The sequence below is a fragment of the Capsicum annuum genome, chromosome 1 (genome assembly GCF_002878395.1).
Source record: "Capsicum annuum cultivar UCD-10X-F1 chromosome 1, UCD10Xv1.1, whole genome shotgun sequence".
Taxonomy (NCBI): domain Eukaryota; kingdom Viridiplantae; phylum Streptophyta; class Magnoliopsida; order Solanales; family Solanaceae; genus Capsicum; species Capsicum annuum.
In genome coordinates, this window is record NC_061111.1 from 247,849,465 (window position 1) to 247,866,357 (window position 16,893).

The 16,893-nt window shown below is 34.5% G+C and overlaps 1 protein-coding gene and 1 long non-coding RNA gene across 2 annotated transcripts; one reads left to right on the forward strand and one right to left on the reverse strand.

Moving 5' to 3' along the window:
- The first annotated feature begins 166 nt into the window (after nucleotides 1–166).
- Nucleotides 167–6,414, forward strand: LOC124891551. Its single transcript, XR_007049737.1, has 2 exons — nucleotides 167–310; nucleotides 6,166–6,414. It is a non-coding gene; the product is annotated as an uncharacterized LOC124891551 (long non-coding RNA).
- A 6,401-nt stretch (nucleotides 6,415–12,815) lies between these two features.
- LOC107857354 (aspartic proteinase CDR1-like) lies at nucleotides 12,816–14,135 on the reverse strand. The gene has a single exon (XM_016702249.2). The coding sequence runs from the start codon at nucleotides 14,133–14,135 to the stop codon at nucleotides 12,816–12,818; it is 1,320 nt and encodes a 439-aa protein (XP_016557735.2).
- Between the last annotated feature and the right edge of the window lie 2,758 nt (nucleotides 14,136–16,893).

Genomic DNA, 16,893 nt, shown 5'->3' on the forward strand with positions numbered 1-16,893 from the left:
TTTGAGTTTGAAGTCAAAAGTTACGAGCATTTTAGTAAGACATTATCCAAGGTGCGCAATTGGGTCCACGGCGTGACCCTCCCTTTCATCCATCAAAATATGTTTTTCCCTTTTTAAATCAAGGGAAAATGGTCCTTTCACCCCCATAACTCCCCCTATAAATCTTTATAACCTTAGAGTCGTACAAGACTAGTGGAAAAGCCCCAAATCCTCATTATCTTCCTCCTAAGAACATCAAGAGGAATTTCCTAATTCTAAGGATCATGGTTTTCAATCTCAAAGCTCTTCTTCAGTTTTCCTTTGTCAAAAGGTATGTAGAGTTATCCCAATACTAATGGGTGTAAGCATGATTTCTCTACGGATTTCAAAGTGTATTTATGTTTATATATGTATGTTATGAATCTTGAGAATTGATTTAAGAGCATGGTTTATGAAAGATCCCTATTTTATGGTTATGAACTTTGAAATTGATTTAGAAGCATGAATTATGAAACTCCCTTGATATGATGAAATTATGTATTTACTATGGGGTTTTCTACAAGTTTGGTAGTTTGATTTTGAGAATGTTATGAATTTTGATGTGTTTGAACTGTGAACCCCAATTTTATGACAAGAATTATGTGTTTTACATTTGTTGGGGTTCTCAGATTAATATGAATAGGTATATGTTTCGAATGCTCTTGTAGTAAATTATGGACTGACTCCTTATATGATTTTCCAGAGAGCACTTAATGTATTTCAAAGAATTGTTTTTGTTTCTCATGAAACTTGTATAGATTATGAAAGAGACGACCACCTAAGATTTGTGTCTTGAAAGGAAATTGTTTTACCTAAACTTTTACGTTCTTTTTGAAAGAGAAATCTTTCATGATAAATGAAACATCTTGATGGTGAATAATAAGTTTTTTTTAATAAAAAGGACTATGGATATGATTTGGTATGATATCATATGACTTGCAAGTCTGATTATGACGTATATTCCCTTAACAGGATAAGAAATAAAATTTAATAAGCATGAATTATGATTTTAAGTGGCTAAAAATGGGCTCTAAGAGAGTTAGATGGTTACCTAAAGAAGACGTGAGTTTAGATAGCGTATTTCCCAAAATCGTGTTTTGCTGCCGTGGGATTATTGTGTATTAAAATATAGATTGTATGTTGTCTATGAGCCCTTAGGAGTATTATATTATAGCACCCCATCCCTTACGACAAACTTGGGTTGGGGACTTGGCCGACGTGGTAATGACAGACCCATATAGCCCGTGGGTACTATGTTTGTGAGGTGTACCATCTAGCGCCAAATAAAATCAAAGAGTTGAGTCTATGTTTTACAAGGATGATTTGAAGCTCTTTGATAGCCTAAAGGATGGATAAAACCGAAAATGGACACACAATGAACAAAAAACAGCAACTACAATAAAAGGAAAACACACAATGAAGAAAGAAGATGAAGAAGATTTGCATAGAAATAAAAGGATAGGTAATGAGACCCTTACTATCACTAATGGTTAACATAAGAAAGTGTATCAAAACTTCAAACACACCTCACCGATGGTAGTTCAAACCTCACTCTTAGGTGGACCAAAGGAAATCACACTCCTCAATCACACCTTTCTTGCCAAATGTTCAACATAAATGAAAATCCATTCAATTGCATTAAAACACTCAAGTTTTGATGTCTTTTCCAGGACCTACACTAAGATGGCTTTTCCAAGCCCTACACTAAGGAAAGAAACTACACTAAGAGTAATACTCAATTTCAATTCATCAAAGTACATGAAAAATGGAAGCTAAAGGTCTATTTATACTATTACAAGACAATGTCTAAAATACCCTTAATGAAGGGTGCTCCTTTAGAGTTTAAAAAGGGAGTCTCAAAAGACCATAATATCCCTAATTTGAGGCACCTTTGGAGTGTATTAAAGGCTGCCTTAGAGTGTATTCAATTCTCTTCTTCATGTTTTAGCAAATACAGTCCCTTGGTTGAAGGCATCATGCTCTCATAAGCTCCCATTTGCATGAACAAGGCTTGAAAAGGCTCCAAAAGCATTTTCAATCTAAAACTTGAACCTTTGACAATACCTTGTACTCTTTGTGCTCTTCATGCTTGTATCATTCTCTCTATCTTTAAAGAAATTTGTCCTCAAATTCGCACCTTTTAAAACCAAAGAGAGAGGAAAACAAGGACACAACTCACTTGGTAGGAGGGTTAGTATTAGTACCACACTCATATCATCAACCCATGGTTTCTCACACTTGACATACACCCACATATCCTTCGTATTCAACATGAAAATCTTAACATAAAGGATACCAAAGAATTAAATAGCATCAACATTAAAAGAATATAAGAATGAACCAAAACTACAACTCCCACACACCATAAGTACACCAAGATCAAACGAAAATAGAAGACTAGGTTCTAAACTGAGAGAAGCCATTCCTTTCACTAGTCTATCATGCCAAGAGGGTACATATTTGAAATAAAACCAATAATACTTTGTTATTATCATGAAACACCTCCCATAAGCATCACAAAGGACATAGCTAAGGCAAACATCAAGATGTAAGGCAACTATAAAGGTCCACAAAAGCCATATAGCATTGTAACTCCAAGTAGACCAACAAACAAATATCCTACCCCTACATAAAACAAATCTAAAACTAGCATGGATATCATCATAAGAAAAGAGGTAGTATAGGAAGGCATCAAGTGTAAAGGCATCATCCAAGGTGCTATCATCTAAAAGAATACCAATTGATTCAATAGTTTTAGCACAAAGGTTAGAATCAAGTCATTTAAACACATATGGCTTCCTTCTTTCAAGTTAAACATCAACTTGGCATCCATAAATTGGGATTCATTCAATTCAAGCACAATTATGTCAAGCAAGGATGCACATCTAGAAGCAATATCCCAAGACGACAATGAAACATTTGCCCTCCGGTTTTCAAGAATAATACTTTGCTTGTCATGTAGACCAAGAAACAATTTGGGTATGCCAGCATCATCATATCCATATTTGGCATCGGGGTCAAATGGAAAGAGTGGCCTTAGACATGGATCTGGACAACACTCTTTTCCCCCATAGGCTTCACCTAATCTAAAAGACATACTCTCTATAATAGCATACGCATCATCAAACGCAAATGGAGAGTAGCGAAAGGTGTCACACAAATCAACTATAACTATGGTGCCCTTATGGAAGTACTCACTAGTTCCAAGTTCATCATAACTAGGATGCTCAACATAGGAAACGTACAAAGAAGAAATAAATGGAATTTCTAAGCATGCACCACTTTCTATTTTAAGAGAGTAATCCCCACATAGATACAAATCATCATGAGCATCAAAGGTATCACACATAAAAACATAATCACAAGAACAATCACAATTCGAGTTTCCTAAATATTCAAGCAATTCAAGGTAAACTCCACCCGATCGATCATTTTGCACACCTCACTAGTGGTTGGAAACTCACATACCAATGTAGACTCACCTTGGTTTTCACAAGGGTCAACTAGTGTGTAAACACTCTTATCACTTCGTAATGGAACCTTATTCAAGTTATAAGTGCTAGCACTAGATGGACACAAATCATTCTTATGAAAAGAAATGATTTTGTCATCTAAAGGATCAACTAGTGCTTGCATACTCACAACAAGAGTTTGGTCCTTATGAAACCTAGCAACACCAAGAGTATCACAAAACAAATATTCACACACTTATTTACTAAGAAAATCCAAAACTACCCCACTTTGTCCACTACTAGCCACATCACAACAATTCAAGTTTCTAGAGGTGTAGAAGATAGCTTTATTACCTTGTAGATCATGGGAAGTGTGTGATTCACTTGGTTTTGCATCATGGCAGTCCTTATGCTCCACATTACAAGGGAATATGTCAATGTTTCCCTTTGGACTCACTTCTTCATCACTTATCCCAAAATTGGGATTTAGTGCACTAAGCATTTGGCGTATATCTTCAATGAAGCTATCAAAATGGGCATTGATGCGATCAAACATGGTATTGAAATTATTGGAAGACATGGTACCTAAAATAAAGAAACAAACCTACAAAACGAACAAACAAGTTAGTTCAAATATCCTCGCCAACTCTCTCACTCTCGGATCTCACCTCACACTTGGTCTCATAAGTGTTGAATACTTGAAAAGTGAATTGACTGGTGAATATACCTTGGCTCAGAGTCTATTTTTGTTTGATATGACTCAAATAAAATGATGTGCAGACTTGAACCAACAAACTACTACGAATTCAAAAATGAGAAAACCACACAAAAATCAAAGACGCGAAACGAACGGACTCTAATCTAGTTATCAAACTAGTAGGTACTTACTAGTTGTTAATTAGGGATAGAAAAAATAAAATTGAAACTAGAAACAAAAATTAGAAACTAGGAAAACTACTTAGGAACTCAATTTGGCTGATTGGCTAGTGATGACGTGGCACTCAAAGATTGGACGTGGTTTTTGAAATTTCAATCCCAAATTTACTTCAAGTCTCGGCCTACACCTTAGGGAAGAAGAGAAAAATTCTTTGGGAGGTAAAAACAACAAGTTTGGAGCTCTTTCAAAGCTCCAATTTGAATTCAAAAGATTGGTCCCCCCTTTGTACTTGGATTGTACTTGATTTGTACTTGGTTGTCTCTTTTGTTTTCTTCCTTCTTTTGGATGACCATGAATATGCCAAGGAATATTCTTCCACAAACACCAATTACACTCTCTATTTTCTCCTTTTTTGGATCAAACACCTTTCTTGAACATTCTTTTCAACAAGATTGGATGAACATAGACGAACAAGATGAATATTCAAGGGTTGACCAACGTTTGACCTTCACTCAAATAAATCCTAACCTTTAATTTTTTTATAGATCTAGGTTCCTTAGGCCAATATGAACTAAAATATCACAAAATCATAAACAACCACCATCCAACACTACAACACCACACGGATCTATCTCCTTTAGAGCTTCAAGACGCCATATCCATGGTGGATCTAGCTCAAAATCGCCAAAATCTTATTCCAAGAGTAGATCTAGACTCCTTAGGTGTTGAGGATAAAGGATATAGCACTTGAAACAAACAAAACACAATAAAATTTAGTAGATATAACTTGTAACTCACAGATCTACCACAAACAACAAGACAACACACTTTTTTTTTTATATTTTCAGATTTTTTGACCCTTTTTTGTTGACATTTTCTTAATAAGGACACTAAACAAGGCTTTGATCCCAAATCATATCCAAAAGGATGGTTAAAACCGAAAATAGACACACAGGGAACAAAAAACAGCAATTACAATAAAAAGAAAACACACAAAGAAGAAAGGAGATGAAGAAGATTTGCATAGAAATAAAAGGATAGGTAATGAGACCCTTAATATCACTAATGGTTAACATAAGAAAGTGTATCAAACCTTAAAACACACCCCACTAATGATAGTTCAAACCTCACTCTTAGGTGGACCAAAGGAACTCACACTCCTCAATCATACCTTTCTTTCCAAATGTTCAACACAAATAAAAATCCATTCAATTGCATTAAAATACTCAAGTTTTGATGTCTTTTCCAAGACCTACACTAAGATGTATTTTTCAAGCCCCACACTAAGGAAAGAAACTACACTAAGAATAATACTCAATTTCAATTCATCAAAGTACATGAAAAATGGAAGCTAAAGGTTTATTTATATTATTACAATATAATGTCTAAAATTCCCTTAATGAAGGGTTCTCCTTTGGAGTGTAAAAAGGGAGTCTCAAAAGACCATAATATCCCTAATTTGAGGCGCCTTTGGAATGAATTCAAAGCTCTTCTTCATGTTTTAGCAAATACACTCCCTTGGTTGAAGGCACCATGCTCTCATAAGCTCCCATTTGCATGAACAAGGCTTGAAAAGGCTCCAAAAGGGTCTTTAATCCAAAATTTGAACCTTTGAAAATACCTTGTACTCTTTGTTCTCTTCATGCTTGAATCATCCTTTAATTATCCCTATGGGTTTTGATCTCTATGATGTTAAATTGTTTACACATGCTCTCAAAAATTCTATATGAAATATATGTTGTTTTTTGGATTGTTCTGAATACAAATACATTCCAAGTTTGACCGTCCCTGTGGCGGCTTCATTGTCTCATAATGTAGGTCCTGAGGCATAGTCCCATGGTCCATCACATCAGTAGAACATTTGGATATGACAGAGTTTGTGAGTCATCTATCTTTCAAAAGACATTTACTCATATGTTGACTTCTTTCAGTTTATGGTCAAGTCAGGGGCCTTGTTCTGGCCTAGATAGTTAGTATTCAGTAGAGGCTTCCTAGAAGAGATTTGGTTATTCTTTTATCAAGAATTTATTGACATGGTCTGATTATTAGTTTTTTCTTAAATTTTTATTATATCTTTCGCTCTTTTATTTTGTATGAAATATGCTTATGATAGTTTGCTAAGGGGTCTCTCGAGCCTTTATGGTTTGGGATGTCCATCACGGCTAGAGCCTCAACTCAGGTCGTGTCATCTATATATAGCTGCTTAGCTCAATTTGAGAAAAATAATAATACAGTTTCAGTTTACAATTTTTATTTCTCTGTTTCTTCTCTATAAGAGCTTACATAGTCATGGCTGCTCTTGTCTAAATAACATACTTTTCTCATGGTATCAGAGAATCAATTATGGATGCTAGATAGATAAAGCTTAGATCTCTATAGTTATAAAGAGAAGACATTTGTTAAGCTAAAATCTCTATTTTTTCTTCATCCCTTTTTTGATTAAATTCAGTTGATTTTTGGATTGAAAAAGTTGTATAAGTAATTCACAATTGCACCAATGATTGATTCGAATGATCCTTTATTCATTGGAACCTCAGATTTGTTAGGAGAAACTCTAATTTTAATTAAACTGGTTGAATCAAAAAATTACGGAATGTGGTGTACGTCAATGAGAATTGCATTGTTGGGGAAAAGGAAATTTAGTTTTATTACTGACAAGAAATGGTAATCTGGTCTGTTTAGCTAATGGAGAGACATGACATTTATTTAGTAACTCAGCATCCTTATTATGAACTAAAAGATCTAAAGACCTCAATACTTATGCTTCAACATTACCTAAAGGTGGTAAGTTTTTTGAGAGAGCTCTACTAGCATTGTTGATGGGGTATTCTACAACATAGAAGGGATACTTATTGCTTGATTTGACCTCCGACAACTTTTTTGTTAATGGAGATGTTTGATTGCAAGAACATGTCTTTCCATTTTATCAGTCTATCGAAATATCACAACCATATACAGAGAATAGTGATGATAAAGAAACTGATATTTCCACAAATATTGATGGTGATCACACCTTATATGCAGAAGAATTGCCTCAAGATAATCTTGCCTTTGATTCACCAAAAGATAAACCTGAACATTTAGATATTTTACCATTGGATTCAGGTTCCTCACATACAGATAATGTAGATTTTGTGTCCTGTCCACCTAGAAAGGCAGCTAGAATGATCAAGCAAACTATTTGGATGAAGGATTATGCAGTACCTGGGAAGAAGAAAGGCACCACATATCCCATTGAAAACTACTTATCATACAAGCATACCACTCCTAGCTATCAATGTTATGTGAATAGTCTTTCATATTTAATAAAGCCATAATTTTTCATCCAAGCTGCAACAGATGAATGGTGGATTCAGGCTATGTAGTTGGAAATTTAGGCACTTGATGACAATAACACCTGGGAGGTAGTTAACTTACCCCCTGGTAAGAATGTTGTTGGCTCAAAATAGGTCTATAAGATAAACTACAAGACAAATGGTGATATTGAAAGGGACAAAGAAAGGTTGGTAGCTAAAGGTTACAGTGAACAAGAAGGTCTAGATTACCATGACACATTTTCACCTGCAGCAAAGATGGTCATTGCCAGATGTGTAATTGTTCAAAAGGATGGTCCTTGTATCAAATGAATGTCTACAATGGTTTCCTACTAGGATATTTGGATGAAGAAGTCTATATAAAAATGCCTGAAGGTTTTCAACAAAACGGAAGTCAAAAAGTTTATAGGTTGCTTAAGTCATTATATGGACTTAAACAAGCCTCTAGAAAATGGAATATTAAGCTAATTACAACACCCATAACTGCAGGTTTTACTCAGACTGCTCATGATTACTCTTTTTTACATTGAAAAAGACTACAAGAATGGTGATAGTATTGGTCTATATGGATAATTTGTTGACAATCAGGCTATGATATCTGAAGCTAAAGAAGTCCTACACAAACAATTCAGAGTCAAATAATTAGGGGAGCTTAAGTACTTTCTGGGAATAGATGTGTTAAGGTCACCACAAGTAGTTATTTGAATCAGATAAAGTATATCCTTGAGCTAATCTTAGAGTCTGGTTTAGCTGGTGCAAAACCAGCTTTAACACCCCTGGAGTCCAATGCCAGGTTGACATCAGTGGAGTATGATAAAGTCACAAACCTTACTGGTGATATTGTTTTGAAAGATGCAACTTCTTATCAGAGGTTAATTTGTAAGCTCATGTATGCCACCATAACCAGGCCAAACATTAGCTATGTTGTCCAAAGTTTGAGTCAGTTCGTGCAAATGCCAAAAATATCTCATTTTGAAGCTGCACACAGGGTAGTTAGATACTTAAAGGGCTCTGTAGGTCAAGGTATTTGCTTGAAGGCACAGCCTAATACAAAACTTGTTTCTTAGTGTGATTCTGGGCTGCATTCCCTAATATGAGAATGTCTGTTACTGGATATGTGATGCATTTTGGTGACTCTTTAGTATCTTGGAAGTCTAAGAAGCAACATACTGTTTCAAGAAGTTTAGCTGAAGCAAAATACAGAAGTATGGCTTCAACTGTTACAGAACTAACTTGACTAGAAGGGTTATTTTCAGAGTTGAATATGCAGGTTCCTAAACCAATCACCTTGTTTAGTGACAGTAAATAAGCCATACAACTTGCTACTAATTCTATCTTTCATAAAAGGACTAAACACATTGAAATTGTCTGTCACTTCCATCAGGGACAAGTGAAAGAGTGGTCTTGTGCAGACTTTGTATGTTCCCACACAAAATCAAGTAGCAGATATCCTTCCTAAAAGCTTGTGGCATGATCAACACTCTCATTTGTTAAACAAGCTTGGTGTGCTCAACATTTAGCATCCTTCAATTTGAGGGGGAGAATTGGAAAGTTCAGCAAGTATATAGTGATTAAGCTGAGAAGCTTCTCGACTATTCTTGAAATAATGTACTCATCTATATATAGATGCTTAGATCAATCAGAGAAAAATAATACTTCCTCCATTTAAAAAAGAATGACCTACTTTGACTTGACACAAAGTTTAAGAAAATAAAGAACACTTTTGAATCTTGTGGCCTTAAATTAAAGTTGTGTCAAATGTACCAAAATTTTCTTTAATCTTGTGGTCCTAAACATGCCATGTGAAAAGTTGAAATTAAAGTATTGCCAGAAAAGAAAGTAGTCATTCTTTTTTAAACTGATTGAAAAAGAAAGTAAGTCATTCTTCTCAGTTTCAGTTTACAGTTTTCATTTCTCTGTTTCTGCTCCATAAAAGCTTACATAGCCATGGCTACTCTTGTCTAAATAGCATAATTTTCTCATTGATCCTTTTTTTCATGTTTTGCTAGAACTCAAGAGCATATACAAGGGAAGAATGACTTGTGGTTCTATTTTACCGATGGAAAAGTGAATAGCATGCTAGTAGGAGTTAATAGATAGAAGGTGTAAACTTAGAACATGTTTATAGGGATGGAAAAATTTGATGACGGTAAATCTAATCTGAATTTGTGAATTGCAGTAGAAGCACAACTGATAATGACAGCAATCTGCTGACAAAAAGAAACCCAAACAACGTGTGGAATATGATGATAACTAGTCCATCAAATAAGTAAAAAATCCATCAAAAGAATTCTTTTAAATAAAGTATCTCTACGAATGATGAAAATAAGCACATGTATCAAAAAATATGAATACTGAGAATAAGCACATGAACAAAAATTACAAGACAAAGTAAGCCAGCATAAGTTGCTTCAATATGGAACAAAACAGTTCTAATTTCTAGATGGACTCAGTAATGACAACAATTTCTGACGAGAAAAATTAGCTGAGAATACCTATCAACTCTTCAATTAAACAATGGTGATAAGTGGATCCCACAATAGTATTAAGTTAAATAAGGTAAAGTCGTTTAAATAACTAAGGACAGTTATTCGACAATTGCATTAGTTATCCCAACAATTATCAAAGTTGTCCGGCAGCTTTGCATAGTTGTGGAACAACTTTGCACAGTTGTCGAATACTGAGATAGTCGTTGAGACAATTTATATAGTTGTTGAGACAACTTTTATAGTTGTTGGAGCGAAAATGTTAAAAAAGAAAAAAAAAATTGAAATTTTTTTGTCACTTTTACCTAAATTTAAAACTTGAAGGACCCCCACTTAATTGACAAAATTGTTTGCCACTTTTAATTCAAAATCCGATTTTTGACAAATAAAACCCACACTAATGAAATCAATAGTTTATTTAGGGGTAAATTAGTAATTGTACTTTATGTTTTTTGAGTTCATGCATACTTTTAAGGTAGTATATATAGATATAGATAGATAGATACTATATCTAATTAAATTCACACCATATATATTCCTTATTTTCCTTCCATATTTTTTCTTTGTTAATACGAGATTTTCATTAAACATAATTAAGAGTCATTATATAAAGATACTAAGCTAGGAAATATAGCACCCATTTTGTCTCTATCAAAGAGATATTCTTGCAGCTTCATTAGCTTCCTTAAAATGTGTTTGATTGTTTCCCTTCTTGCCTCATATAATAATAGTTATCTGCAATCATCAATTAAGTTTTGCTAGGAAAAAGAAGTGTTGGATAGCGTACTAACAATTTTCTCATGTTTGGTTAACTTAAATATTTTGAAAAATGTTTTTCAAATTAACTTATTTTCCTCAAAGGAAAAGGACTTACCTTCAAATAGTAAGGAAAATATTTTCTAAAATTCTCTTTCAACCTCTTACCTCAACTTTCCATACTAAACCAAATCTTGGATACCAATTTCCAACAATAACCTAGGATCCAACTCTCTTAACCTGACTCTCGATTCTCGACCCACAAACCGACTCCCTACCTTGATTTACGACCCAACTCCCAATCTGACACCCGACTATTGACTTGAGACCTGATTCTCAACCCTGATCCAAGACGCAAGACCTGGGATCCAACCTTGACTTGAGATCCGATCCAAAACTGACATGGGTTCGAATGTCTAACCTCGACTTGGGGCCCGGACTCGACCAGACCCTGAACTCGATCACAGAACAACTTCAAACACCAACTTGTGATCCAACATCGAGATTGAATCACGGTATGATCTTGACCCGACTTGGGACCTGTCTCTCAACTCCAACCCTAGCTTAAGTACTAGTTCAGAAGTTAGGGTTAGGTCTTGAGACCAGTGTTGGTATTCGGGGTTGGATCTTGAGTCAGGTGTTGGGGTCAACTCTCAGGTTTGGAATCAAGAGTCGGTCTGGGTCTTGAATTCGGAATCGAGGTCGGGAATCGGTTGATAGTCGGTGTTAGGTCCTAAATCGGGTGTTATGGTCGGGTTTCAGATCTAGAGTTAAAGGTCGGATGTCGAGGTCGAGAATCGAGGTCAGTGGTCGAGTCAGGAGTAGGAAGTCGTGGTTGGATCTTGGTCTAGAGTCGTGGTTAAGTGTTGGGGTCGGGAGTCGAGGTTGGGTCTCGGGTTGAGTGACGAGGCTGGGGTTGGACCCTGGTTCGGGTGTAGGTTTTTCTCCCAGATCGATTGTTGGATTGGTTCCTGGTGCATAAACTATTTTCGTAAAAGTATTTTCTACTCTCCAGTCAAACACTAAAAGATATTTTATGAAAAATGTCTTTCATTCACCAAAAATATTTTCCAAAAAATTTTACCACTCACCAACCAAACATGAGAAAATAATTAAGAAATTTTTTTTCCGTGAAAGAATTTTCTATGAAAACATTTTCCATGGAAAACATTTTCATTCATAGCAAACACACACTAGGTTTAATGAGTTTTCCTAGAGTGCAATTTTTAGCTTGTGGAATAGTGTTAGTGCTTCCATATATATGTTAGTGGCATAGTGTATTACCCTTTTGGGTAGTTATGACTTATGATCTTGACTCATTTGTTCATATAAAATCTCAGAATAAATACACCTAAAGAGTAGAGGATCTTCTAGTCTTATCAAAAGGGTACATTTAGAAAAATCAACTGCATGACCTATTAAACACCTAATTCACCCACATTCTAAGGGAGGGAAATCAAGTTGCGGATTGTCGGGCAAAGTTGGCATCGGCCTCTGGACAATCTGAATTCTTTTATAGTTCAAAACAGCTTCCTAGAAATGCTGTTTGGATAAATGGCGAATGCCAAGCCTTAGAACTGCTAGGTATGATAAAGCCAATTTTTTTGTTAGTTGATTTTATATAATTGTTTGGAAGGAGTAGAGTAAGTTTTTGTTGTGTGACTCCTTTTGTCTTGTTGTAAGTGAGGCATGGTCTAGCCATCCGCTTCTGCTAATACAAATTGACCAAGACTTTACTGGGTAATTGAATTAAAAAAAAAAAATATCGCTGAACACATAAAAGATCTCTAAGCATCAGATGAAATAAATACTATAACTCTTAAAGAATTGAACAACACTGCTATACCAATAGCCAAATTCATTACATGTATATGCATATAAACTTGTCACTCCCTATACATAACTAAAATCCTTAATGCTGAGAGCAATCAGTAGGCAAGAATGAAACTTGGTTGGCCACAAGATCATATCCAATTAAGTAATTCAACTGTGCCAAGTTCCCAAAAATAAAAAGATCATCTGATGGCACTATTGCAAGACAAATCACACCTGGACCGAACTGTATAAATGAGTTCTCTGGTGACAACTCTACATCCGCATTTGTAAAATGTGCGACAATCCTAGGAGCGTTGATAGTGACAATATCGGATGCGTAACATACCTTAAAAGTCCCAGCCGGATCGTTTACCCTAGTAGCACTAATCGAAGCCACCACTGCTTCCTCCAAATTCAGGTAAAAATCAGAAGGGACAAGCGTAAGTGTTGTACCTGAATCGATGATAATATTAGCTTGACCAGGAGGAAAAATTTTAGTAGATTTGAACGGCAAATTTTTTTCTCCGATGCTAATACTTTCCAAAAATAGATAATAGAAGGATTTTTGACTTTCCTTTCTTGTCATGTGTGTTGAAACAACTCCAGGACCCGACACAACAGCACTATCACCAAAATTGATGTGACTAGTTAGTTTATCATTGGTTTTTGATGCATCAAATGGAATCAAACAATAAGAGAATTTCCCTTTGATGTCATCATTCATTTGGTTTACAATTGAGATATCGCCACGACCTAAGCCAACAACTCCAGTAGGGAAATTTCCAGCATTGTCATGTCCACAACCAAAGAAGGTGAGAGGAATTGCGACATTTTCACCAGAAGTAGAAGTAAATGAGAAAGTTTCAATAGCAAGTTCACCTCTGCTATATGATTTGTCACTATAACCCTGTTCATAGTTACATATATCATCCCTACATGTGATAGGTGCCAAGTCTTGACAATATAAATTTTCGCAATCAACAGTAAAATAAGTAGAGCTATTTTTGGGATTAAAAATAGGTGTGCCCGTTTGTTGAAAGCAATGGACACAAGGCTCACATTGTAGCCACGTTAAGTCACTGCCGGTGTCGACAGTGGCAAGAATGTCTACTGGGGGAGTTCCGACTGAGATTTTCATGAGGAATGCACTACCGGTTGGGTTAACAGTTGACTGGATTGACTTAATAGAATTTTTCCTAAAGGAGGAAGCCCGGGAGAATGACTGGTGGAAGGCATTTTGAAGGAGTTCATATGGAGTAATTGATGGGTTGTAAAAAGGTGAAAGAGGAGAATCACGGTGAATAACATCTACAGTAAAGCCATTTACACTTTTACGATAACATACTAAAGAAGGATAAAAGAAAGATAAAAGAACTAACTTAGGGATAAAAGTGAAATATTTAGTATTAATCAACATGGCTAATGTTTTGGAAAATGATGAGAATTGATGTCCAGGAGACAATGTTTAGTTCTATTTTATAGGTAAAAAATAATCTCTGCGAAGACTAATATAGACATTAAGTTAAAAAAAATCTAAATAAGGAAATATATATATATATATATATATATATATATATGCGCTCATATATGTTAATATATGTTTTTATGCCATATATACTTACTTTTCTTCCATATTTTCTACCAGTAAAAGTGGCATAATGCAATTCATTTGATTTTTAACACTAAAGTTTGAACGTTATTTGATATTAACTTAACAAGTATAATAGGCATAATGTCGAAGGTTTTCGTCTATATTTGTCTTCAAAAAGATATCTTCCCTAAATTGTTTGCCATGTTAGGCTAACTTTTTTTTTTTTTAAGTAATAATTCTTTTAACTTATTTCGTATAATGAAAATCAGATATAGTTTTAACAAGTTTCCTTTTCTTCCTCCTTTTCTCCAAGAAAAGAAGTAAAGCTTCAAAGAAATTGAAATTTTCCCCTTTTGGGTGATACATTTTTTTTATTTTTTTTTTAGCGAATTTTTGTTGAATTATAGATTAAAATGACCATTAGAAATTTAGGCAATACCAAAAGAAATAAAATTCTACCCTTTGAGTGACACATTAATGATATTAGGTTGTTTTTTTAATCCACAGAGGAAAATGAAAGTTGAAATTCGAGTAAAATCTTGTAAATACGATTTTACTAAAACGTATGTGGATAATTTTACATAAGGCCGTTAAACATTATCTAGATTTTACCCTTTGAGTGACACACACATATAATTTTTTTCATCATCAATGCTATTAATCTTTGTTTCTCTTATAACTCCTATAATTCCTAACAATTTATTTGTCCATTATTCTACCTAATTATATTTGTAACTCTTGTAACCGCTACTATATGATCTATTCATTTAATATTCCACTAATCGCTTATTTACTAGATAGATAAATACTATACTTATATAAAGTATTTCTTCCTTGTGCTTTGTAAGAGGAGAAGTAGTACATAATTGTGCGATATGAAATACATATAAGAAATATATTGTGTGTATATTTACGTTTATTTTAGTGAAAGAGTGTTGATAAAAGGAAAATAGTCTAAGTCTTCAACTATATTCACTATACAAAAAGAGTAATTAATTGTTGGCGGAAAGTATTCTTGTGGTGAAGCTTTGAACGCTTCAACCAATTCAGAGTTGTTTGAGTTGTACATCGTGTTGGGTTGTTATATCCTGAAGGAGACAAGTCAAGAGCGAGAGTGATATTACTGGATCGGTGTAAATTATGTCGCAATAGACTTGAATTTTCTTAAAGAGAACGAGATATAAGATACATTTATATATATTTTATTCATTTACTTTTCAACTGTAATTTAATTATTGTGATATATTATTATAACAATCTCTTTTCCTAAAACTTTCTAATTTCCTCTTTTATGGTTATACAGTTTTTTCCCTTAATCTCATCATTATTGTATTTATTTCATTTCTTTGAATCACTCCTTTTTCTTTCTTTGTTTTTTTACTTTCTTTTATTTATATTAATGTATGTAAAAATATAAGTTTCATTTAGATGCTGTTACAACATTTTTAATAGCACCCGTATCAAAACATTTAAATGTAAGAGATTTTCTTTTTCTCATTTTTTTTGTTAAAAAAAAGCTAATCAATTAAAGCAGCAGTTATAAGTCATAAGTAACCTCTATAACATGCTTGAGGAAAAGAGCAAGAGGACTGTTCTACAATATTTAAACTCAAGCAATCACAAAATTACATGCCAAAAAAATACAAAAGGTTTATAGATGTGCTCATAATTGTTGAAACACGTGATGTCTTAGGTTGTTAGCTGCTATCCTAGTTTATAGGAGTTTCTTGGTAGTAAATTTCTATTTCTTAGTTGTAGTTTGTTTTTAGTGTTTGATTTGCAGCAGACAACTTAGTAGAATATTTTATCTTTTAACTACTTAGTAATTGTTTACCTATTGGTTATGTTGGTTCCTATTTTTCCACACTTAACCGTTGCAACTTAACTTCTATAAAAAAAAGATTGCAGCAGTACAATAAAAATATACTTGCTTGATGATTCTTTGTTATTCTCTGTCTTTCTAATGAATATTTTATAACATTTGATATCAAAGCCAGAAAGAGAGTTCCTTAGTCGAGTGTGAGTGATACTGCTTATTGGGAGTTTTTTTAGCCGCAAAAGAATGGCCTTTGGAAACTTTGCTCAGATCGCTATTCCATATGGTCATTACGACCGTTGGAGCATGTTGATGGAGAACTTCCTTAGGTCCAAGGAGTTTTGGCCATATGTTAGTATTGGAGTGCAGGAGCCAGCAGCTTGTACTGCTTTATCGGAAGCACAAAAAGCAGTGTTAAACAGTCTAAGGTTGAAAGATCTCAAGCAAAGAATTATCGTTTCCAAGCTATAGATCGCTCAATACTGGAAACAATTCTTTGCAAGGATACTTCTAAGCTCAATACTGGAAACTATTCTTTGTAAGGATACTCTAAACAAATATGGGATTCCATGACAAAGAGGTACCAGGGAATGGCAAAGGCATAAAGGTAACTATTGCAAACACTTTGCACTGATTTTGAGACTTTATAGATGAAGATGGGCAAATCGGTTTCAGGTTACTTCTCGAGGACCATGGCAATAGCAACTAAATGTGGATTCATGGCAAAAAGTTGGAAGATGTCACCATTATTGAAAAGATGCTTTGCTC

Bases quoted from the DNA above. Each gene is read 5' to 3' on its own strand.
- LOC107857354 (XM_016702249.2), bottom strand. From the start codon at position 14,135: ATGTTGATTAATACTAAATATTTCACTTTTATCCCTAAGTTAGTTCTT.